This window comes from Rattus norvegicus, chromosome 16 (genome assembly GCF_021556685.1).
Source record: "Rattus norvegicus strain SHRSP/BbbUtx chromosome 16, alternate assembly SHRSP_T2T, whole genome shotgun sequence".
NCBI classification, from domain to species: Eukaryota; Metazoa; Chordata; class Mammalia; order Rodentia; family Muridae; genus Rattus; species Rattus norvegicus.
In genome coordinates, this window is record NC_141549.1 from 65,310,135 (window position 1) to 65,334,261 (window position 24,127).

General features: G+C 42.7%; 2 protein-coding genes across 3 annotated transcripts in view; both read left to right on the forward strand.

The window, feature by feature from the left end:
* Nucleotides 1-24,127, forward strand: part of Erich1 (glutamate-rich 1) — a gene marked incomplete at its 5' end in the record, with an annotated part of 52,793,804 nt that overhangs the window by 34,439,575 nt on the left and 18,330,102 nt on the right.
* Nucleotides 21,243-24,127, forward strand: part of Tnks (tankyrase) — a 146,573-nt gene continuing 143,688 nt past the window's right edge. For 2 of the 3 annotated variants that reach the window (XR_015639368.1, XM_087587917.1), the window contains exon 1: nucleotides 21,243-21,912. Coding sequence is in view for 2 of the 3 variants with exons in the window: in XM_087587917.1 (XP_087444043.1) it covers nucleotides 21,270-21,912 (643 nt within the window). In the remaining variant the exon portion in view is untranslated. 3 annotated transcript variants of the gene reach the window in all.

Below are 24,127 nucleotides of genomic sequence, written 5' to 3' on the forward strand. Positions count from 1 at the left end.
CCTCACATCACCAGGCATTCGGCACACAGACATGTGTGCACGCAAAGCACTCAGATTTTTAAAAAAGTAATTCTAAAATAGTAATAAGCTTAAATGATGAAAGGATTGACTAGAGATGTCAGTTTGTTTCTGCTGGGATTCTCTTATCATGGCAACGAGTATATGGCAGAGGGATAGCTCTATAAAATACTCTTGTCAGCTATAAAATAATTTAGGCAGCATGGTTTCTAAGATCCCTTGTAATTTTCATTTGATTCAGAAAAGCTCTACCAGAGGGGAACAAAAGCGCCAGTTTTGACGTTTGTCTCTTTAAATATCCTAGTAACTACTTGGGAGAATGTTTAGTGAGGCCTCAGGCAAGAGCAGGGGTGGCTGACATAGTGCCTCTAACTTTCCTTATATACGCTTCCATTTTACTTTCCAAATTAGACAGTGACACTAAGGTGGACCCATTAGCCAGTGGTGATTACCAGACAGAGACCGTGAGCAAACTTCACACAGCATGGGGGGATCAAAGATAAGCAGTTAGGGCCTCCTTATCATCAGAGCACAGTGGAATCTGACCCTTCACCTTTGCTCCAGGCAGCAGCTGTGAAGAAAGGCAGGAGCTACCACAGGCGTCCTGGAGCTAACTTGAAAAGGAGGGACCTAGGAAACGTGCTTCTTAAGCATTTAGCAACTGGAAAATGGAGTCACAGCTTGGGCATAAACATGTAGCCATATTTCCTGGGTTGGAAAGGGAAATAATAGGTATGTGATCACAAACACTTTAACTGCTTTCTCGTGTACAGATGGGTTTCCTGTAACACTAGCTCGCAGGGAGGAAAGATCTCTGCAGAGGACACAGAATGTCACTGACAATCTAGAAGTCAAGTATCCAAAGAGCTAGAAGACATGGACTTTCAAGTCATAAAGCAAGGGGGAAACTGAACAAGAGAAGGAGGAGGAGGAAGAGATGGGAAGAAGAGGAGGAAGAGGAGGAAGAGGAGGAGGAAGAGGAAAAGGAGGAGGAAGAGGAGGAGGAGGAGAAGAAGAAGAAGAAGAGGAAGAGGAAGAGGAAGAGGAAGAGGAAGAAGGAGGAGGAGGAGGAGAAGAAGAAGAAGAAGAAGAAGAAGAAGAAGAAGAAGAAGAAGAAGAAGAAGAAGAAGAAGAAGAGGAAGAGGAAGAGGAAGAGGAAGAGGAAGAGGAAGAGGAAGAGGAAGAAGAAGACGACAACTACGACTAAGCAGTGGGTTTCAGCACCAGATGAATGAATTTAAAAAAAAAAAAAGTCACGGACATGATGCTCATAAGTACAGTGGAGAAGGTTCGTTGTAGAGCATAGTCATAGGCAGGGAGATTTGGGAGAATCCAGAGTGTTTAAGACCCCGAGCCACTTGCGGAGAGGGGGAGGGGAAGAAAGAGTGGGAGAGAAAGGAACCAGGTGCAGCAGCCAGGAAGTCCAAAAAACGGAGGGGTAACCAACATGGCCGGATTATTTAGGGAGAACAGTTGGAGGAAGGGCAGTCCAGCCCTTGAGCTGGAGACATTTAGGGCAGGGAGCACACGGCAGGGTATCCCAGCCAGGAAGATCTTGTGACGTAGGGTCTGAGGGATGCTGGGAGGACCTGGTAACCAGGTCTAATTTGCTATGCTAAATAGGCACCTCGGCTGTTTGTGCCAGGGTTTGAGACTTAATAGAAACCATTTGGTACGAACGCCGCAGTGGATGCTTCCGGTATTATTACTGTTATTATAATATGCCCTTGGAAGAAGTTCTTTTGTACACTTATCTTTGGATGTCTTATGTCTGCTTTTTATTCATTTCATCAATAGGAGCCTGAGTGCACGCTGCAGCTGGAGCCATCGGGCTCCCTATTCTTATTCACGGATCTGTCACGACAGTGCTCCCCATTCTTAGTAACTCCTCTTCTCCTGAACTCCTCCACCTCTCCAAGCCTGAATGATGATGATTATAAGTTCTCCGATGTTAATTGAGGCTTAAGATATTAAGCCAGCCAAATCAATAAAAGCTCGGTATAATTAAAGTTAAGCACCTCTTTTTTTGTGTGTGCTTCAAGAAAGCCATAATGATTCTCTCGCTCTTTAGGAAGGGTTGGCTGAAGTCTATAGATTTTCAATAAGTTAAAATTTCCCAGGGGATTTGTTTCTCGGAGGGCCAAAAGCAAAAGGATGAAAAAGAATATTGAGAATACTGTATCTCGAGGGGATTTTAAAGATAATTACCCACATTAGTCACTTGTTAGCCATTTTCTTTCTTTCTTTCCTAAATAACTAGAAAGGGAATCCAATATAACACTTTGTGATAATGGAAGAGATCCCTTCGTGGAGTGTAAGCATTTGAAGTATAAATCCAATCGACACTGCTTTAACAGCCTGGCAGATGGTCAAATGTGCCATGTGGGGTAAGGTCTGAGATGGCACCTGCAAAAGATACCAATTATGGCTATTCATCACCCTGTGTTCGGGTGCTCTCGACTTGACATGGTACTCTCTCAAGGGGTTGTAGGAGGATTCTGGGTACTCTGTCTCTGTAGAACATCCAAGCCATGGGGATTGTCTGTGCTCAGCAGCAATCAGAAGCAACTTTTTCAGTGCTTGGGGTGTCACGACCTCCCCGTGTGGAATGAGTTGGAACAGGTAGTGATGATGACATTTCATGACACGTCTGACCGTGGACTGTCCCTGATGTTTTCAGTAGTATGCAAGATAGAGCTACTGTTATGGTTGGATACGTGGCTTTGTGAAGCTTTCAAACTAGCAAAACTGTGCACATTTAAGCCCCCTCCCTTCTCTTTCCACCATGCCTAGATGCCTCGAAAGTTAATTTCATGTATCCACGTGACTTAGCGAGGGGATACTAAAATACCTAGCAAGGTAACTCTGTGAGGGTCTTTCAGCCATCCAACCTGTTGAATAGAACAAAAAATACATTTATTTTTTTATTCTCTCTGCTTAAGCTGAGGCCATAGCTATCAGAGATACATCCATAGATATCAGAAATCACATATATACATGTATATATGTGTGTGTGTGTATACATGCATGTGTATATATATGTATGGATATCTATGTGTGTGTATATATGTATATGTGTGTATATGTATATATATGTGTGTATATACATGTATGTGTGGATATATGTGTGTATATACATATGTATATATGTGTATATGTATATATGTGTATAGGTATATATGTGTATATATATGTGTGTGTATATACATGTATGTGTGTATATACATATGTATATGTGTGTATATGTATATATGCATGTATATATACATGTATGTATTATATATGTGTGTGTATATATATGTGTGTGTATGTGTGTATGTTTATGTTTGTGAGTGTGTATATACATATTCCTGCCCATAGATTTCATAGATATCATAGATCCTGAGGCTCAGACTTTTGGATTTAGACCAGAATTTTTACCACTGACCCAGTTTTTAAGGCTTGAACTTGGCCTGACTCGCACCATCAATTTTCTTTGTTCTCCAATTTTGTAGGTGGTAGATTGAGGAACTTCAAACTTTATCTCCCTAATGTATATATGTGTATATAGGCACATATGTATTGATACAAACGGTCTCCTCGTGGCTAAGATAAATGGTCAGGATTAATTCCTCTTCTGGAGTGCATTGTGGGTAATTCAGGGGCTACTAAGATGGCTGGACTCTAGTACAGTGATTTTCCTCTGGCTGGGTATTTGTATTTTTTAGTTCAAGCTCTAATGACCTATGGCTATACCTTTGAAGCTGTGCTACTGAGCAAAATGCTAAAATACCAAGCATTCCATACCCAACAGGCAAACTCTCCAACAGCAAGCTCGATGTTCTTCACTACCGCTTCCTAAATTCAGCCCTCCCCCACCCTCGTCCACTGTCAAAGTCAGTTCGAGTTGCTATGAAACAGTTTTTAAGGACTGAGTAACAGAAACATTTATTTTCTAATAAAAATTCTGTGAATGAAAGTCTCTTATAAGGACATCAATCCCATAACGTGGACCCTCTTTGATCTAAAGATCAAATATAATCATGCAAAACGTTAGTCCATGGACTGGGTGGGCCGCAAAGTCCAGAGATTGAAGAAGCCTGAAAGGTTTTCACCCACTCTTTTCCTTATAGTAAATGCTAGAAAAAATAAGACAAAGATTAGCTCGTTTGTTGGTTTTCAAAACAGGGCCTCACCATGCAGCTCTTGCTGCACTGGAAATCACTCAGTAGACCAGGCTGGCCGTGAACTCCCAGAGATTCACCTGCCTCTGCCGCCCAAGTGCTGGGATTACAGGCATGTGCTAAACCAAGAACATAATTTTCACATAAAATCCAGTATAGTGGTTATCACAACAGGAGAAGTAACGAAAGCGGGCTGCCTGGGGCACTGGTAATGTTTTTCTTCTTGACTTAGGTGATGCTCTAGCCTTTACTACTAAATTTTTTAAGTGGCCATTTTTGTTTTACATAGCAGAATGATGACTGAGCATGCATCATAATTAAAGGTATTTAATTTTTTTTAAGTGATTGCCAAAAGGCAATGGACTTGGCTGGAGAAGGAAGTAACAACATGTCATGCCTCACAAAGGGGCAGTGCTGGGTCACAGGCTGACTCATCGTGCATTTGCAAGATCGAGTTTTTAGCAACTGTGAATGGCTTAGCCATGGGTGGACTGGGTCAGAAGCTGTTAGTGCACAAGACAGACAAATTCAAAATGATCCTCGGGCTTCCAGGATGATCAGATGAGTTGGTGACTGATACTAATTGATAAGATAGGGACATTACCCATGGTAATAGATGATAGTGATGTCAGTACTGGGGAGGCTGGAAGCAAGAGGAGTACGGATTCTAGGTTCAGCCTTAGCTGTGTACTAGTGCGACTATGTAAAACAAACAAAACCAAAACTTGGAGCTGGAGAGATGGCTCAGTGGTTAAGAGTGCTCATTTCTAAGCATCACCTGCTAATAAAAAAGACATTGGCCAATGAGCTGAGGCAGGAAATAGGAGGTGAGACATTGTCAGGAAGAAAGAGGATTCTGGGAAGTAGCAATAGACAAAGAGAGACTTGAGGACAGCCTCATGAGATATGGGAGAGACAGACCAAGAGATGGGCTGAGGAGATGGATGTTTATCAGCAGGGAGACACTGAAGAGACACAGACAAAAAAGTGGCCAGGTCTGAAAGAGAGGTAACTAACCAAATGGTAGACATAGGATAGTTTAAAGGGTTAAATAAGTTACAAGCTAGTCAGAGAGTGAGCCAAAGCGGGTGTCTTAAGCATTTAATAATAAATATTAATCTCAGTGTCATTATTGATGGGAACTATGGGCCCAGAAGGAAGAAAAACACATTTGAAAATTATTTTTACACTGTTCTTGAAGAGGATCCAAGTTAATTAGGTTCCTAGCACTTACATCAAGTGGTTCACAACTGCTTGTAACTCCAGTTCCAGGGGATCGGAAGATGCTCTTCTGGCCTACACACACACACACACACACACACACACACACACACACACACACACACACAGAGAGAGAGAGAGAGAGAGACAGAGAGAGACAGAGAGAGACATAGAGAGACAGAGACACAGAGATACCGAGAGAGACAGAGAGGGAGGGAGGGAGAGGGAGAGGGAGATGGAGAGAGAAATCCTTAAAAAGTGACTTTTTAGGAGGAAGCAAGAATAAGTATGTTATAGATTTGTGAAATTTGCAATGCCCATGAACAGCCCAAGTGCAAGTATTGTTGAGGCCAGTGACCACAGAGTCCAGAAATTAAAGAGATGAATCAAGCTGACTTTTCACAACAAAGACAATTTCATTTTTAGATTATAAATTCAATATATACTGATCCTATAATGTAAGGTTGGATTTCTTATTAGTTCTGAAGGTATCTGTTGTTTCTCTTGCTTTATTCTCATCTCCCTGTAGGACGTAAATACAGTTGGAAAATCTGTGCCTTTATTTGTAGTTCTCCTCCAGTGGCCGGAACCACACGCCCTTGACTGCAGGTTTACATCACATAATTTATTTTTTCATTGTTCTAGTAGTATAAAAATCAAGGTTAATGTTTGGTTTTTAGGTTCTTGGTGTTTTGTTGGTTTTAGATAGAATCTAGTGTAGCCCAGAATGATCCTGGTTATCCTGCCTCTGGTTTCTAGTTTCTCTAACTGAAATTACGGGCACGTGTTACCACATCTGACTAGGCTGGAAATCTAGGATCTGTCTGACAGCATAATCAGATTCTGGTGAGGGTCTTCATCCTGGCTTACAGAAGACCACCTCTCCCTATGCTTGTTAATATGATATGGCAGAGATAGCAAGAGGAGGCAGGGAGTCTCTCCCTGGTGAGTCTTTGCTTCAGGGCGCTAATCTCACAATGAAGGCCCTGCCCTTATGACTTCATCTCTGTCCAGTGAGCTCACAAACAGGGTTTCATGTTCACAAGGTTCCAGTGAAGCCAAGGGAGCAATGGAAAAGAGCCATGCAAGCCCAGACCGGAGTGTCTAATGGACTTTGGGAACTACAACTGCTACTATCTGCTAAGGGAACCTGCTTCTGCCTCATGAATATGCCAGCTGTTCTGCGGAATCCAGGAGAAACAAAAGTCCATGAGGAATGCCAGTGCTTAGATCACCTAACCAATAACTCCTCTGTCCCTGTAAGCACCATGGGAAAGGAGCACATGGAGAGGACAAGTGTTCTTGGTCCAGGAGACTGCACAGTGCTCTAGTGAGCAGTGTGACAAAGCTAAATGAGTGAGTGTCTGATGTGTCTCTTGTCCAGCCTGTCACTACTGAACCCCAGGTGAGTTTCCTGTCCAGCTAATCACCACTGGGCTCTAGAAGCATGGTGGGAAGGATGATTTGGAAAGAGTGACTGCAACTGGTACAGTCAGGACCACAGAGCATTGACCATTGTGGACCCTTGCTGTCGGTAAGCTTATTTTTCATATCATCTCTATCAATACGTGTATCTACCATTAGTTCCTTACTAGCTTCCCTTCCCTCTTGGCTGAATTTTATTATTTGACCAACAGCTACCTATGGGCGTGGTCTCTATGACTCACCTCTATGCCTCACGCACTGTCCTACAGTAGCTGGGCTATGGTGGCTGCTTGCAAAGACCTTATGTGCAAACAAGGATGGACTCCACATATGAATTTTAGGGCACATGTGATGGTTTGACTAGGTATGGTCCCCAAAGTCTCATGTGTTTGAAGGCTTAGCTCATAGAGAGTGACACTATTAGGAGATGTGGCCTTGTTGGAGGAAGTATGTCATGGTGGAGGCGGGCTTTGAGATCTTCTATATGCTCAAGCCATGTCCAGTGACAGTCTCCTCCTGACTGCCTTAGGATCAAGATAGAGAGCTCTCAACTCCTTCTACAGCACCATGTTTGCCTAAATGCCACCACGCTGCTTGTCGTGATGCTAATGGACTAAACCTCTGAAACTATAAGCCAGCCCCAATTAAATGTTTTCCTTTATGAGTTGCCATGGTAATATTGCCCCTTCACAGCAATAAAAGCATAACTAAGACAGTACACAATGCAGTTTAGCCCTACAGGCCATTGTCTACTCTTCCGTTTGATCCTGGCTTTTCAATTCCACAAAATTTGGGTTTTTAAAAGGTTTAACTCAGTCTTTCTGCACTGTTGAATTTCCTTTTTACAGTTATTGTTTCTTCCCTTTGCTCTTTTAAACAGGGTGAATTATAAGGGGCGAGTGGTTAGAAGAATTAGCAACCAATTACAATAGTCTATGAAGCTACAATACTGTGTGCATTACTCTGTAGCCTTTTTCTTTTTTATTAGTGAAAGCATAGACAGGAGAAGTATAACCTCTAAGCTCGACCTTCTAGTGTTAGCTTACAAGCCTTCATAACTTAGCAATTATTAGTCATATTGGGAGATGGAGAAATTGAGTCTCAGGTAATCAGCCAAAGTCACACAGTATGCAAGAGAGCTAAGGAGGAGCCAGGCAAAGCCGAGAGGCCAAAGCCTTGGTTTCCCTTTTTCCTTCCATGCCTCAAGGTGAACAATTTATCTTCCATTAAGGCCCCGAAGTTCTTTTCTAAATGCTTTCCCACATCTTTACATACACTCCAATTCGTCATTTGACTAGGACTTTATGATTTCTAACAAAGGCAATGTCTTAAACTGAATAATGAGGGCCTGATTACTTTTTATATTGCTACCACCCCTATAAATATACTGCTGTAAGAGCATTTTGGTTTGGTTTGGTTTTTTCCTCCTCAGAGTTATTCCTTTAGAGTAAGTTTCCAGGTTGCTTGTTAGAGATGGACGGCAGGTCCACACTCTTCCTTTGTGATTGCCTGTGCCTTGAAAAAAGGGAAGTAAACTTTGAATTTTTAAAGAGTTTCTAATTAGTTTTCTCTCCAATCCTCCTTTGTCAGGTACTCTAAGGAAACAATTAGTCGTACAAACACTGCCTTGATTCAATATATGTGCCACTTGCTGACGAGGCCATCAGATTTTCTTTTTCTAACAACATTGATTGCAAATGAACTTTGTTCCACAAGAAACTCAATGAGCATTTCTGGATGTCTTCTTTTCACATCCTATAGCTTCAATACTATAGCAAAGTAACCACCACTAATGCACCCTTTTTTAGAGAGTACATGGATAAGAGAGGGAAGGGAAAGAAGATGAATATAAGTCAGCCTTTGTAATGGAAAAGAAAGAATACAACACTTAACCTTAATGTCTGACTCTGGTCAAGTTGTTGTACCTGCCGACCCTAAGAACCTCCCGTTATCCCGTTCACACATCCCCTGCGGGCATGTCAGCTGCTCACACTTCTTCCTGTGGCAGAATTACTCAAGCTTGCGTTTTGGAAGCCATTGTAGCACAGTACTAGCAAGGACACACTAGCCTTATGACTCTCTCTGTGACTTACTCCTGCATTATGAACTTCTTCCACGTGTCTAGACATTTCTCACTGCTGTAGAGACATGCTTGTTCTTTTCCCATCTTAAAAACCTTCATGTATGCTTATCATTGACATGAGTTTTCCCCTTGGTGTGCCTCGAGGTTTTATTATTGATCACAGCCACTGTGGCAGAACTCTAAATGTGCTGAAGTCTTTGAAGTATGCATGTGTGGAGTTGTGTGGTTGTGTACATACACTCATATGTGTGTGGATGTACATATAAAAGCCCAAAGTTGGCACTTGGAGTCTTTCTTCATTGTTCTCTGTCTTATTGACTGAAGAAGAGCCTCCCAATTGAACCCAAAGTTGCCTGATATGGCTAGTCTGGCTAACCAGCTCATAACCCCCATGTCCATATTCCAACCTGTAAACTTAGAGGTGAGCCACTACACCCACTCTCTATTTCCCTGGGTTCTGAAGATCTGAACTCCTGTCCTAATGTTTGGACAGCAAGTATTTTAAACATGAAGCTATCTCCCAAAGCATATATATTCTATCTGTCTGTCTGTATAGCTATCTGTCTGTCTATCTATCTATCTATCTATCTATCTATCTATCTATCTATCTATCTATCTATTTTTGAAACAGGGTCTCAATTACATAGTTTTGGCTAACCTGGAACTAGCTCTGTAGACCAGGCTAGCCTTAAACTCACAGAGATCCACCTGCCTCTGCTTCTTGTACTGAGATTAAAGGCATATGCCACCACCCTAGGCTCCAAAGTATAAATATATGATTTTACAGATTAACAGATAAAATATGATATTTTAAATGCCCAAAATTGAACGGAATGAATCACTATGATATTCCAACTGTCTTAATAGAATGTCTGAATACAGTTGAAATCTCTTTCTATGCAAAATAACATATGCAGGACCTATTTGTTAATAAAAACATAAACTATAAAATAAAATTATAACATAGATGTATATCCATAAGATAAAAACCCTGTCAGTCCATTTTGTTGATATTGTAACCCTTTTCTTCCCTTTGTGCCAACGTTCACTGAAAAAAATATATCTATTTTTATTTGGTTTCTGTTTTGCTAGCTGGTGTTGCTCCTACTCCATTGAAATTGCTCTCTAGCCACCTCCCATCCTCTATGGTGATTTATGCCCTAACAGTTCTCTGTATCAGTCTTACTTCTCTTGTAAGGCTCAAAGTGAGTCTTAACTACTGGGAGACTCCCTTCCCGAGTGAGACACGAGAGGTTTTTCCAGCACGTTGGGGTCTACCTTCCATCAGCCCCTTGTGGTGAGTGACTGGAAAGCAACTCTGAATGGCTATAACAAGCAGATTTTATAATTTTTAGGGGTACAGGTTACATCAGCAAGGTTACAGTTTAAACTTATTGGCTAAGCATATTGACCTTTGAATCTATTGGCTAGCAAGCATATGACATGCATTTGAACTCTATCTGGGACCAGAGGGTCAGGTCACTATCAATCAGTACATTTTGTGGGTTTTTCAAGAATGTCCCTGCTCCTCCCAAGAACTGTGGGTGGAGAATAGAACTTGGCCTAGCCTTGATCTGAGGTGGGAAGCTGAAACTTGGCCTAATCTTGACCTGAGGTGGTGGGCATAAAGCTGGCAGAAGCCCTTAGGGTCCTTCACAGGAACTCCATAACCTACCTACTTTCTACCAAGCCAAGCTTCTTAATGGCTCTTACACTTCAGTGAGAACTAGGGTCCTTCACTCTCTCTCTTACTTAGGCATATCTGATATGGCTTTACCACTTCCCTGTGATTCTTCTAATTGCTCAACTATTGCCATGATAGTCCCGTGTAAGACATCACTAGCAAACTTAGTAGTATAGCATGTTTGTTTGTTTGTTTGTTTGTCTGTCTGAAGGTCAATTACAGGTGAGATATGACTACAAGTCCAGGTTGACTTGTAGTCAGCAAGCTAGCTCATGTCTGCCCTACAAGTGTCTAGATTTTCTTGCGTGAGCATACTGACTGGGATCTGTTTCTTTTATTACTTGATAAAATGCCGGGGTGGGGCACACACACACACACACACACACACACACACACACACACACACACACGATGCCTCTTACATCCAGACTCAGAACTGGCTCTGATCAGATGTTAAGTCCACCAGGAGGCAGTTGCACTTACTGGACCAAGGTTGCCTGTTGGGATCAAGACTTAGGCTGTGACAATTTTATTGAGAACAATCAGACATTTTCTACTTTTATAATGGCAATTGTCAGGATTGATACAGTTGTAGTTGCCAGAATACAATGATGTTTGAAAGCTATACGGGGCACACAAGAATAATATCTAAGACCAATTGTTCTGTCAAGCTTCCATGTTTCCTTCACTTCTGAGGGGACAGAGAAACACAAATCTGCCTGAGCACTTCACTGCCTGAGGGACTACGTCAGTCTCTTAGGAACTGGAAGCCACATTGTGTGTGCCCCAGGAGTCATGGAGTCTAACCTGAAAAACCTATGACACATGCCTCTCTAGGCAGGCAGGCGGGGCCAACTCTATGGTTTCCTGCACCCACCAACAGAAAATCATGTCTTTGAGTCTAAAGTTAAAGGGCTAGTGATCATATTTTTCTCCAGAGGACAAAATTGTGAGGTCACAGGACTAACAGTGAAGTAGTATGGAACAGAGGTCAATACTAACCCTGTCATAGTCCTTCAATCCTTTTCTTCACTAGTTACCAGAACATTGTACTCTATTATTTTAATCTGTCTTCCTCTGGATGCTTCCCAAAAGTGCACTAGAATGTTTAAAGGCCAGACTTTGGGTATCTTCTCTAGCTATAGAGTTGTTTATTTGATGATCTTATCAAGCTTCTGGTTTTAGAAGCTCTCAATATGCTGATGACTACAGTTTGTCTTTACTCTGGCCTCTTTCTTGAACTCCAGGCCCTTATGTACACCTAAGAACGCATAATGGCAATTCTAAACCTGATTATTTGTAACCAAACAAATGGATAGCTCTTTCTACCCAGTCCCTTAGGTTGACCCTAACTATGTCATTCTAGATTCTTCTCTTTTAGAAAAAAAATTTTTTTAAATGTGTGTGTGTTTCATGCAGTCACCAAATCCACACACTATTGGGGATGCCAAGAGGTGTATGCTGACAGGAGCCTGATGTAGCTGTCTCTGGGAGGCTCTGCCAGAGCCTGACGAATACAGAGGCGGATGCTCATAGCCAACCATTGGCCTGAGAACAGGGTCCCCAATGCAAGATTCAGAGAAAGGACTGAGGTAGCTGAGTGGTTTTGCAACTCCATAGGAAGAACAACAATATCAACCAACCAGATACCCCAGAGCTCCCAGAGAATAAACCATCAACCAAAGAGTACACATGGAGCGACCAATGGCTCCAGCTGCATATGTAGCAGAGGATGGCCATGTCGAGCATCTATGGGAAAAGAGGCTTTTGGTCCTGTGACAGCTCCATGCCCTAGTGTAGGGGAATGCCAGGGTGGGGAGGTGAGAGGGAGTGGGTGGGTGGGAGGGGGAGCACCCTAATGGAGGCAGTGGGTGGGGGGATGGGATGGGGGGTTTCTGAAGGGGAAACCGGGAAGGAGGCTACATTTGAAATGTAGATAAAGAAAATATCCAATTTAAAAAAAATGAGGGGGTTGGGGATTTAGCTCAGTGGTAGAGCGCTTGCCTAGGAAGCTCAAGGCCCTGGGTTCGGTCCCCAGCTCCGAAAAAAAGAACCAAAAAAAAAAAAAAAAAAAAAAAAGAGAGAGACAAAAAAAGTGTGTATGTGATGTATGTGTGTAAACACCATGATACACATGTGAATGTCAAAGGACAACTTTGCAGAGCTGGAGAAAATGATCTGCAGAAAAGAGTTGGGCCTCACCTCCAACAATGAGTTGGTATTGAGTTATAGAATGACAAGCCAATAGAATTGGCTTTAACTAGCTGAGTTCTTACTAAATGGTGAAACTGGAGCCTTTGAGATGTTGAGGGTTTGCTGCTGTGGGTTGGTTTTTTTGTTTTTGTTTTCATCTAGAATGCTTGGCTTTACACCTTAACCCTATACTACAGTGATTTTTTTTTCTCAATCCTGGGACAGAATCTTTAGAAAGAAACATACCTACTTCCAGGCTGAGGACTCCTCCTTTGCTCCTTATAGCCTGAAGGATTGATTTTACTTCTCTGAAGATGAGAGGTTGCTTCATTTACTAAGTTAGGATAAAGCCAAAAGCTATGACACCTGCTAACTCCCCACTGAGCAGATGGATTTACAAAACAAAACAAACAAAAGACTTAAATGGATTTTCTTGGATAATTTATGCTAAGCAATTGGACACCACAAAATAGATATCCGAAGATAAGATTTGGGGATGAGTGGATATAAGAAATTGCACACACATGTCACTTAACTCATTTTTTATTCATTGACTTCTATCAAGAAGCAGAACTGTGTTTTGTTTTGTTTTGTTTTGTTTTGTTTGTCAACTTGACACAAGCTAGAATCATCTGGGAAGAGGGTACGTTAAATGACCGATCACCTCCATCAGATTGACTCTATGCTAGTCTGTGGGTCACATTCTTGATCAAAAATGGATGTGGGAGGGCTGGGCCCATCCCACTATAGGCAGTGCTATTCCTGGGTAGATGATTATGGGTGTATAAAGAAGCCAGCCATGAGGAGCAAGTAAGCAGTCATCAGTTCTTGAACCCATGTCCCTGCCTGGGGTTCCTGCCCTGACTTCTCTTCATAATGGACTGTGAGCTGTAAATAAAGTGAACCTTTTCTTCTCCAAACTCTCTGGGTCAAGCTGTTTTATCATAACAATCTAGGGCAGAAACCAAGTGAGAATCGTAAGAGGATACCAGGTGAGAGGCACAACTGAAATGGCAAATGCCTCTCATTGCTCAACCTTTCAGCTGTAAATTCTGGCTTCCGCTGGTCTTCACTCCAGCCTTCACTTGGGGTTAGCATGGTTGAATAAAGGCCATCAATCATTCCAGATTTTAGGACTGTCTCTGATCAGGTGGTTAGCCGGGTCTAAGAGACTCATGGCTGCTGCTCCTCTGTTGGCTCCTGCGCCTCTCCCTCCTTATTCTCTGTCTAGCTAGATTTGTTGGGTTTGCAATGAGAGCAAATAATCATCCTGGCTTGGTGGATGTCCCAATGCTCTAATAGGGAAGTTTGGGTTTTCTGGTTCTGTCTTCCTGTGTTGCAGTAAAATAGAAAAGGGCAGAATGGTTCCTACACATACCCTGGTGGTTGATCTCTCACTAGTTCTGGCTCCAGCAGGCCATTGGAACTAGTGCTAATTTATCTCAGCCACTCCATGCTGCCCCAAGTACTTTCTGACCTGCTGTCAGAGAGCCATTCCAGCACTGTACCCCGTCAGGCCACCCTGCCCTCACTCACAGCTCTCTTGATGGGTTGCCACCATGCCAGACAAACACATCCCAATTCCGTAGTGGGCCTAGTGCATCCTGCCACCATACACTCTCTTGAACTCAATTAAGTCGCCACATGAAAGAACACACCACACAATATCCTCCAATCCCATTGATAAGATATAATTTGCCCATCTAGACAGCACAAAATCCTGTACTCACCCATCCCTTAAGAATAGTCATAACAGGGGCTGGGGATTTAGCTCAGTGGTAGAGCGCTTACCTAGGAAGCGTAAGGCCCTGGGTTCGGTCCCCAGCTCCGGAAAAAAAGAAAAAAAAAAAAAGAATAGTCATAACAACCTGTAACTATGCGCAGAGAAGAATCTTAAAATCTGCCGCCACGTTCTCTCTGTTCCTTCTTCCTCACCCCAGCCTCTCTGCCTCTCTACATGACATCAATCCACATCCCTGTCTACTGGTTTGCAGTTGTATGGCTCTATTCTGATTGACTATCTCTGAAGTTGCATATGTCATTATGCCCATTGTACATGCATTCCTCACCAATGCATTCCAGAATGTTTGGGAATTTTTCTGAATATGCTTAAGATTTCTGGGCAGAACAAATGCATATGTATACTGGATGTGAGGTAGTCTTTTTTTTTTTTAAAAAAATATTTATTTTTATGTATATGAGTGATCTGTCTTTACGTACACCTAGAAGAGGGCAACAGATTCCAATTACAGATGGTTGTGAACCACCATGTAGTTGCTGGGAATTGAACTAATGACCTCTGGAAGAGCAGCCAGTGCTCTTAACCATTGAGCCATCTCTCCAGTCCTGTGAGGTAGTCTTTAACGGAGTATATATGCGTATTCTAATTACTTCTGAGAAAAATGTTTATAAGGAAAGAAATACATTTAGTGTAAAAACTTAGCCTTTCTTAAGTAGACCAACCAGGTTTTCAGCCATCTCTGTTAATATGTAGGGTGGCAGAGGCTGTGCATACAGTTCATTTAGCAGAATGCTTCCCTTGCAAGCTTGGTTCTCAGAACTCATGCTTAAAAGTGTAGGGGAGGCAGATGTGGTGGCGTGCATTTGCAATCGCAGTGTCAGGGAGAAAGAATGGGCAGATCCCTGGGACCTATTGCTTGGTCAACTTGATCTATTTGGCAAGTTCTGGGCAGATCTTGTCTTTGAATCAAAGGCTAGATGTATGGCCCTGGGGAATGACATCTGATGTTGTCCTCTGGTCTGTATTCATGTGTGTACATACATATGTATATACCCCCTCAAAAATATGGGGTAGCAAATGCATTAATCCTAAATAGTGACAAAGTACTGATTCGTACCCAAGCGTATGGCATATGGACTCCATAATCTTAACCTCTACATCATCCAACTGACCCTGGTATGTAAGAGATCATCTTCTAAAGCACCCGGGAATTTGCTAAAGCAGCTTTGACTTATTGTCATTTTCCTGTCTCAAAATAAATTTCTGTTTTTAAACAAACCCTCATCTGATACAATTCATTTAGTATGATGGCTGCCATGGTAACCGTTGACCCCTTTGTTACTATGACTCATAGATTTCTGGTTGGAACTTTAGCTAAGAGAATGCAGTAGAGAAGTCTGAGCCAATGGTAGATAGCATGGGCATTTCTGGTCTAGTAATCTAAGACTAAGGTGAAAAAATGGCACTGCCCTGAGTAAGCTTAGCTCTGCCTTGTATTGGATTCGGCGAGGAAGCAGTCTACAGAGCTCCAGAGGATAACTGAACTTGATAGATCTGAAACGTCCATCTGCATCCCATCAACTGGAAACGCACGGCCAGAACAGTCAACCAAGTCTGACTGAGACTGAAATATGGAACCCATGCCAAATGGTGTAACCTTCAAAGAGAGAGTTTATATAATTACGGGGAAGAAAACCCAAATATTTGAACACATTCCAGAATTGAAGTTGTTTTTTTTCCAGTTAGCAGTTTGTTTGTTTGTTTGTTTGTTTTTTCTCTTGTGACAATAGTATGGCCCAGGAGAGAGCTGTATGCTTGTACTTCTAAGTCAGTCGAACATGATTTTTTTTGTTTAAATATTTTTGGAAATGATAAGATGCTTCTTTACTGGGATTCTTGGTTTTTGGAGATCAGAGGGACTTATAAGAATCCTGAATTATGGGGTTGGGGATTTAGCTCAGTGGTAGAGCGCTTGCCTAGCAAGCGCAAGGCCCTGGGTTCGGTCCCCAGCTCCAAAAAAAAGAAAGAAAGAAAAAAAAAAGAATCCTGAATTACTCAAACAAGGAAACAGACGATATCTAAGAATTCTGTTACATGCTAAAATGGTAGCTATTTGTTCCCAATGTCTTCTTTGTTATAAAACAAGTTGAGAGGAGAAAGTTGTTAATAGTGGCCGTAATTCCTGTTAACATTTTATGTATGCCACCAAAAAGGAACAGCATTAACATTCAAGAAGTACTTACAAAATAGTTAGGCCTTCTAATCCTTGTGCCAAAAACTCCAGTAAAGTCAGATTCTTAGACTGAAACATATCTACCGAGGTTCTGCATGCTGTATCATACCTCATGGAACTGTGTGTAACCACAGATAAGGTAGTGATGATTGTCCTTTCGAGTCTAGAGCTCAACACTAGTCCTTCTGAGCCCATAAACTTTATAAATACTTAATGTTAAGTACCATTAGTACTCTCCACTGAGGATGAAAAAAGCTCTTTCCAACTGATTGATGTTTTTTCAGAATGTATTGCGATCAGTTTCAGGCAATTCAGTCTTTTTATTCTACCCAGCAGAGATTTTCTTATTTATTTTGTTCTGACAAGCAGACGAAATAGATGCATTTTAAAAGAGTTCGACCATTCCTTCTTTCTGCAATATATGGGTAAATGGCTGTCAGAGGATCAGATAAGACATTCTTCATGCTTCTTTTTCAGAGAACACTCAAGGGACAGATGTAGCTATCTGACATTTTGTGGTGATTCACCTCCACTCCCGAATGCTCCACGTTGAGAAGATTTAAGACAACAGTGCTGATTCAGCAATTCTGCATGGTCGTTACCCTAAGACATTTTCCAGATCTTGATGATGAAGGGAGAACTTATTTCACTGGTGTTGATGATTCTCACAACAAACGGAGTTCTACCTTTTGCTATGTTTTCTTTATAAGAAACTTGTGTGGTCATCGATTGGAAAATAAATATAGAGCCTTCAGTAACTGGGGCCTCATCTACCTTGAGGGTGATAATAATCAACTCATAATAGATTTCTGTTGCAGAATTCTAGAACATCCAAAGAGGTGGCTGAATTACCAGTTCTTGCTCCATTCATCGGATCAGCACTGTGGAAACTGGACATACTTTTTTACAAGTTGGATTATGGATCTCACTGTTCAGAAACGCCTTGGGTACAGCTTTTGTGTTCTGTTTTCCTCATGAGAAACCAGTGTAGCATTGATTGGAAAATACAAAACCTTCAGTAACTCGGACCTTGATATACCTTGAAGTTGATAGTAATAAACTCACAATGGATTTCTGTGGGAGGCAGCCTACAGTCTTTGGATTCTGGATAAGATACAGAATTTAAGGCAGACCAGTAACAACCACCTTCATAGTCCACAAAAGTACATTTTTTTGGGTTCATGGTAAATTTAAGTTTTGCCCATTGAAGTTTTTGTTTAAAGTACTTGAATGTATTCCTTGAAGTGTACAGAGATTTATAAATTTATAAATGGTCATATATAATACCATTTGTTCACCCAAAAAGAGTCAAAACTGGGAGAACATATGTTGTGGCCTGATTTTAGTTTCACTGTGTTCTCTAAATTGCCTTACCCTTTGTCAAATGTCACTGTGGAAAAGGGAACAAATGTATAAGATACGGGATAATGTTAGACTTATAACCTGTAGTCCTAGATTCAATGAAAACCAAAAACCACTCATGTTCCTGGTCTTATGGTATTTAACTGATATGCCAAAATTCACTGGTTCATTGAAATGGGAATATCCATGTCATGTTAATTATATTTAATAGTGAACATTTAAAGCAACCATTGGTTTAGTATTCTGCCTGATGTACATTGTTTTTTCTTAAGACTCTTTCTGTGTCTGCTCTATTGGAATAATGAGGTTAATATTTGTTTCCACAATGCCTACTTGAGTAATGAACAACTGGTATGAAGTGGAGTCCTCGCTGAGATTATCCCATTCTTGGGTACATCTCCTTACATCACACAAACACTATAATAATAGGAAGCATAGAGGAAAAACAGCTGTAGGAAATGTCATTTTGATGGTTATTGAAGATAGAAATCATGTTTTCAATCTTGGTTTGGGAGGGGAGAGGGAAGTGGAGAGGAATGGAGGGGGGAAACGAACTTTAAAAAAAAGAAAAAAAATTCACAATTAGTTAAAATTAAAATGAAAAATAAAAGCACAAAAGTAGAATAAGAAAAAAATTCTTAATTTTAATTAACACTTAATCAAATGTGTTGTCTTGCAGGAAGGAAACCGGCAGAATGTTGGCTTTAATAGCCTGCTCAAATGTACACAGCCAGGAACTGGCAAAGGTTGAATTTCAATCGCAACAATCTGAAGCACCATTTAAAATTGGGATCTAGCAAAGTCACAGTGTGTCGTTCGTGAGTGATGGCTATCCTGATTGTCATCTTAACTACATCTGGAATGAACTACAATCCAGTAATGGAGGGCACACCTGTGGTCCAGATCTTGAGGGTGGAAGGCATAGGCTTCTGACATGGAATAATATACACTTTTGATCCAGATCTTGAGGGTCAGTGGCCATGAAAAGCTTATGCCCAGACAAGGGTTGCCCAGGAGACTGAGGCGAGCAGACCTGAATACAAAGCCAGTTTGGGACTGTGAGTTCCAAATCCAGCTGTGGTGGTACACACCTTTAATCTAGGCTACACCTTCTGCTGAAGGCCTACGTAAAAGACGTCGGAAGAAAGAAAACATAGCTCTTCTTTGCCTGCTTGTACTTACTTGTCAGCATATCAGTTGGAACCTACTTCTTCAGGATTCTAGCTTATACAGAAGACCAGCTGAAACAACTAGTCTCCTGGGACTGAGCAACCACTACATTCTTGGACTTCCCATCCACAGCTGCCCATTGTTGGGTTAGTTGGACTGCAGACTGTAAGTCATCACAATACATTTTCTTATAGAGAGACATTCTACAAGTTCCGTGACTCTAGAGAACCCCGACTGATGCACGGAGTGAGAAAACTTACAGGGAAAATTCTCAATAGACTGTGAGAATTTGGACCGCCAACTGCCACAAATGCCAAGGAGCTCAGACAGGATGACTTTTTGTGCTGCTCTATCCAGAGCGCCTGTAATCTGAGAGGACAGGATTAATGGTTCAGAGACCTGCTTTACCTGTTATCTCCCAGCCAGCAAAGTGGAACAAAGAATTCAGTCATCCCAGACTTTGGTCCTGTCTCTCAGGTCAGGTGGTCTGCCTGGTCTTGGAGATTCTTGTCTGGTGCCTTTTCCCCTCCCCCATTGCTTGCCCCTGTCCCTTCTTAGTCTCTGTCTAGCTAGGTTTGCATACTCCCAATGCCACTTAGACTCGCATGCCTCTCAAGGCACCCCAAGTTAGATTTAACTCTGAACAAGCAAAGCAAGCCTCTGTGGTCCGACAATACCCGCCCCTTCTCCCCAGCATAGCTGTAGACATTTTGTTCCATGCCTGCCAGCTATTTCATATTGTTGCTGTAACATGCCTACCAGCCTTTGACACAGAAAAATAGCTTCACTCAGAGCTATTTTTTTCAGACCCTGTTATGTTCTGTTATGTCCTGAGGTTTGTTAATCTTAAGACATTCCTCAAAGCTTTACGTAGGGCTCATCAAATTAAAGGTCAATATAAACTGTTATGTCAAAAAAAATGGCTTAAGTCAGAGCTGATCACCAGGCAGAACTTCCTGCACCTGCGTATGAGCTCATTGTGGTTTTTTCTTTTATAAGCTGACATAAAAAGATGTTGTAGTTCAGATGATTCTGAGCTATGTCCCTGGTCTGACCAGTATTAGGGTGTGCATTCAATAATCCGACTCTTAGACCCCAACACCGAGCTATTTGATAGTGTGTGTGCGTGTGTGTGTGTGTGTGTATTCCTTTCTCCAGTATTAAGACCACCTGACCTGAGAGACAGGACCAAAGTCTGGGATGACTGACTTCTTTGTTCCACTTTGCTGGCTGGGAGATAACAGGTAAAGCAGGTCTCTGAACTGTTAATCCCGTCCTCTAAGATTACAGGCGCACTGGATAGAGCAGCGCAAAAAGGCATCCTGTCTCCGCTCCTTGGCATTTGTGGCAAGAGTTAAATACCCTCTTAGAAAATAAGGTTATCCTTCCCTCCAGTCCTGTCTCTGAATGAGACCAAAGGAGATAGTAAGGTGTACAGATCCAGCACTTCATTTAAAAATATTCCCAATGTGCTAATTTTAGTTATGTATTCTTCAGAGCGTTTTGTATGCATTAGCTCACTTCATCTCTGCAGACAATTTTGTGAGGGGGGTACTATTAATTCCATTTTCGGGCGAGGACATTTGCTAAATGTTTGCACCAAGTTACATTCTAATAGCTTCTTCTGAAGTAAGACACCGCAGACTGACGGACACCTGAGAAAAGACTGAAGCAGTCCAAAGCAATCCCGCTTTGGAAGGAAGACAGAAGTTTCTCGGACAGGTAGTGGCTCGCCAAAACTTTCAAATCTGCCTTGCCAGCCCGCCAGGGCGTCACAAAGCCAGTCTCTCAACTACTAAGCCACGCCCCCAGGCTGGTTGTTCTCTAAGCTTCCAATACTTCCCTTCTTCTCTCCGACTCCACCCACTTCGGCAAGAATCATTTCCGGGTATGTTGACTTCTGATTGGTCCAGAATCCGGAAGTGAGGGCGGGCGGTGGCGCCGTTGCCGCAGTGACAGTACGGGGGAGTGGGAAGATGGCGGCGTCGCGTCGCTCTCAGCATCATCACCACCATCATCAGCAACAGCTCCAGCCCGCCCCAGGGGCTTCGGCTCCGCCACCGCCACCTCCCCCGCCGCTCAGCCCGGGCTTGGCCCCGGGACCTACCCCGGCCTCTCCCACGGCCGGCGGCCTGGCGCCCTTCGCCTCCCCGCGGCACGGCCTGGCGCTGCCGGAGGGGGATGGCAGCCGGGACCCGCCCGACAGGCCGCGATCTCCGGACCCGGTGGACGGCGCGGTCTGCACGGTGGCTGCTACGGCCGCGGCCCCGGCAGCTTCCGCCGCCGTCGGGGTCGCTCCCAGCCCAGCCGGCGGCGGCGGTAACAACTCCGCGTCGTCCACTTCTTCGCCTACTTCTTCTTCGTCTTCCTCTCCGTCCTCCCCTGGCTCGAGCATAGCGGAGAGTCCCGAAGCCGCCGGAGTTGGCTCCACAGCAACTTTGGGACCCGGGGCGGCGGGCCTTGGCCCGGGGGTCCCAGCCGTGAGTGGGGCCCTGCGGGAGCTGCTGGAGGCTTGTCGAAATGGGGACGTGTCCCGGGTGAAGAGGTTGGTGGACGCAGCGAACGTGAATGCAAAGGACATGGCCGGCCGAAAGTCTTCTCCCCTGCACTTCGCAGCAGGTCTGAGACCGTGTTTTACGGGTTTTGGAGCGGAGGGAGGGTGGTCGGACTAGGAAAAAAAAGTTACAGGTTGTAGTGGGACAAGTAGGGACTTGTTGGTGGTTCTTTTCCACCTCACCCTGAGAACTGAAGTTTAGTGTCCGTGTGTGTGGTGGGGGGGGTTGGAGGGGGGCGAGGTGTGAATTCACTCCTTGGCGTTTGCAACAGTGGTACTTCAACTTATGCAAACTCCGTGTAGCGCTCATCTGTGGATGTGGGCATGCTTAAAACCTTTTCAGTTCGGAGTTGTGTCTGAGACAAGTTGGATTTGAGTAGCTTTAGGAATAGCTTTGTCGTTCGTGTGCTAGTTCGTTTTGTTTTTTACGACACGGTTTTGTCCTTTGAGTACGGACAGTCCGGGGCGAAAGAAGTGTAGGGTAACTCAACAAGTGTCCAAGAATCTCTCGTATTCTTAAGTAACACAACGAAAGACAATGGGGTTTGTCAAATTCCACCTTTTCTAAAGAAGTGGACAATCTGGAGAGACTACCCCCGGCCAGTCGGAGACAATAGTGATCAGGGTAGTGTGTGCCTATGATAAGGGACAGAGAGATCAGCTTTGAGGTCCAGTGTGTATTTACCTTGTCTCAGCTAGCTCATTTTCTTAGAGACAAAGATGATAGGTTGTTTGAGTGAGGATTTAGGAAGAAGTCTTCTGGCGGGGAAACTCAGCACATAGGCACAGATTTCTTTTTTTTTAGGCACAGATTTCTAAATGCTGAACTTTACTTTTCTTGCCCCTCTCCCTTCTGAGTAAGTAGTTGTTTTCTTTTAGAAACACAGAATATTTTTTATAAAATACAGAAATGTAGAACAAAAACAGAAGGGCCATACTCTCACTGCCTTGATACTTCTGGTTGATTTTTTTTTAAAATAAGGTTAATTAGGTTATGTACTTTAAAACAAGTACCTTTGAAGTTTGTACTTCACATATATTATTAATTCAAATAGGATAGAAAGATACAAAATTAAAAGACACACTTTTTAAAAAAGTATCAAAAATTCCTCTTTTAAATGTTAGTTTTCTTGAGTGTGTGTGTGTGTGTGTGTGTGTGTGTCTGTGTAGGTACAAGAGGGCAATTCCCTGGAGCTGGAGTTACAGGTAGTTGTGGGTCACCCAGCTTGGGTGCTCAGCTACTCTGGAAGAGTAAGCTCTGTTTAATTAACTTCAGAGCATCTCTGCAGCGCCCTTTCTGTCTTGAGATGCTGTCTGAGCACCAGAACTCTGTTTTTGCTGGGAAAGCACTTTACCCCTGGGCTACATACACCTCCAGCTCCTCTTGCTGTGCATTTCAGTGGTGTTACTCCTTCAGTTCTGTAAATGTAAGCTTAGAACTTAGGAGAACTGCGATTCTCGTTTTACAGATGATAAAGCGAGGCACACGTGAGTCTAGTTCTCAAGTAAAGTAGTGAGACATTGACGTTGAGTCAGCAGTTTGATTTAGAGCCTAAGCCATAATCTATAGGTGGGTTTGTATGCAGGGCACAGCTCCTAAGTTACTTGGTGTTTGGGGAAGAAGGTAGTAGTCTGGAGCTCATGGAGAAGGAAAGCTAGTGATTTTTATTTGTTTTTGTTTTTGTTTTTTTTTTTAATTTCAGCCATTGCTTAGAGTTTGTAATGTTGCAGTGCAATCAGAACTTTGAGGAAATGGAAACTGCACCCTTCCTTGCTTGTGTGTTTGTATACTTTTCCACTTCACTTGTAGCAAATTGCGTCTGTGATCCATTAATGGACAGTGATCAGTGGTGTGATACCCATTGGGAATGGTCAGATTACTGGGTCTGTGCTCCATATTAGGCAGAACTAGTGAGTGTGATGAACTCGCTTATAAGTAGGCTTTCAGCTACGTAGATGAAAAGTCAAGACTCTTGCTTGTTTTATATGAAATAGGATTTCTTTTTCTTGTCTGGCTTTTCTTTCTTTCCTAGTTCTCATTTTCTCTGTTTCTTGAGAGAAGTCTGGCCAGGCTCAAGGTTCTGCCTCAGCCTCCCAAGCCCTGGGATTTCAGCCATGCGCCACTACACAATTTCCTTTTCTTTAGGCTAAATGAAAGGTCTGAGTCTGATTTAATAAATCATCTGAGACCGTTTACTTTCCAAATCAAGCAATATGTTGTCTCACAGATGACCAGCTACCAACTACTTACGTTTGTTTCTGCATCACTTCACTCATTTA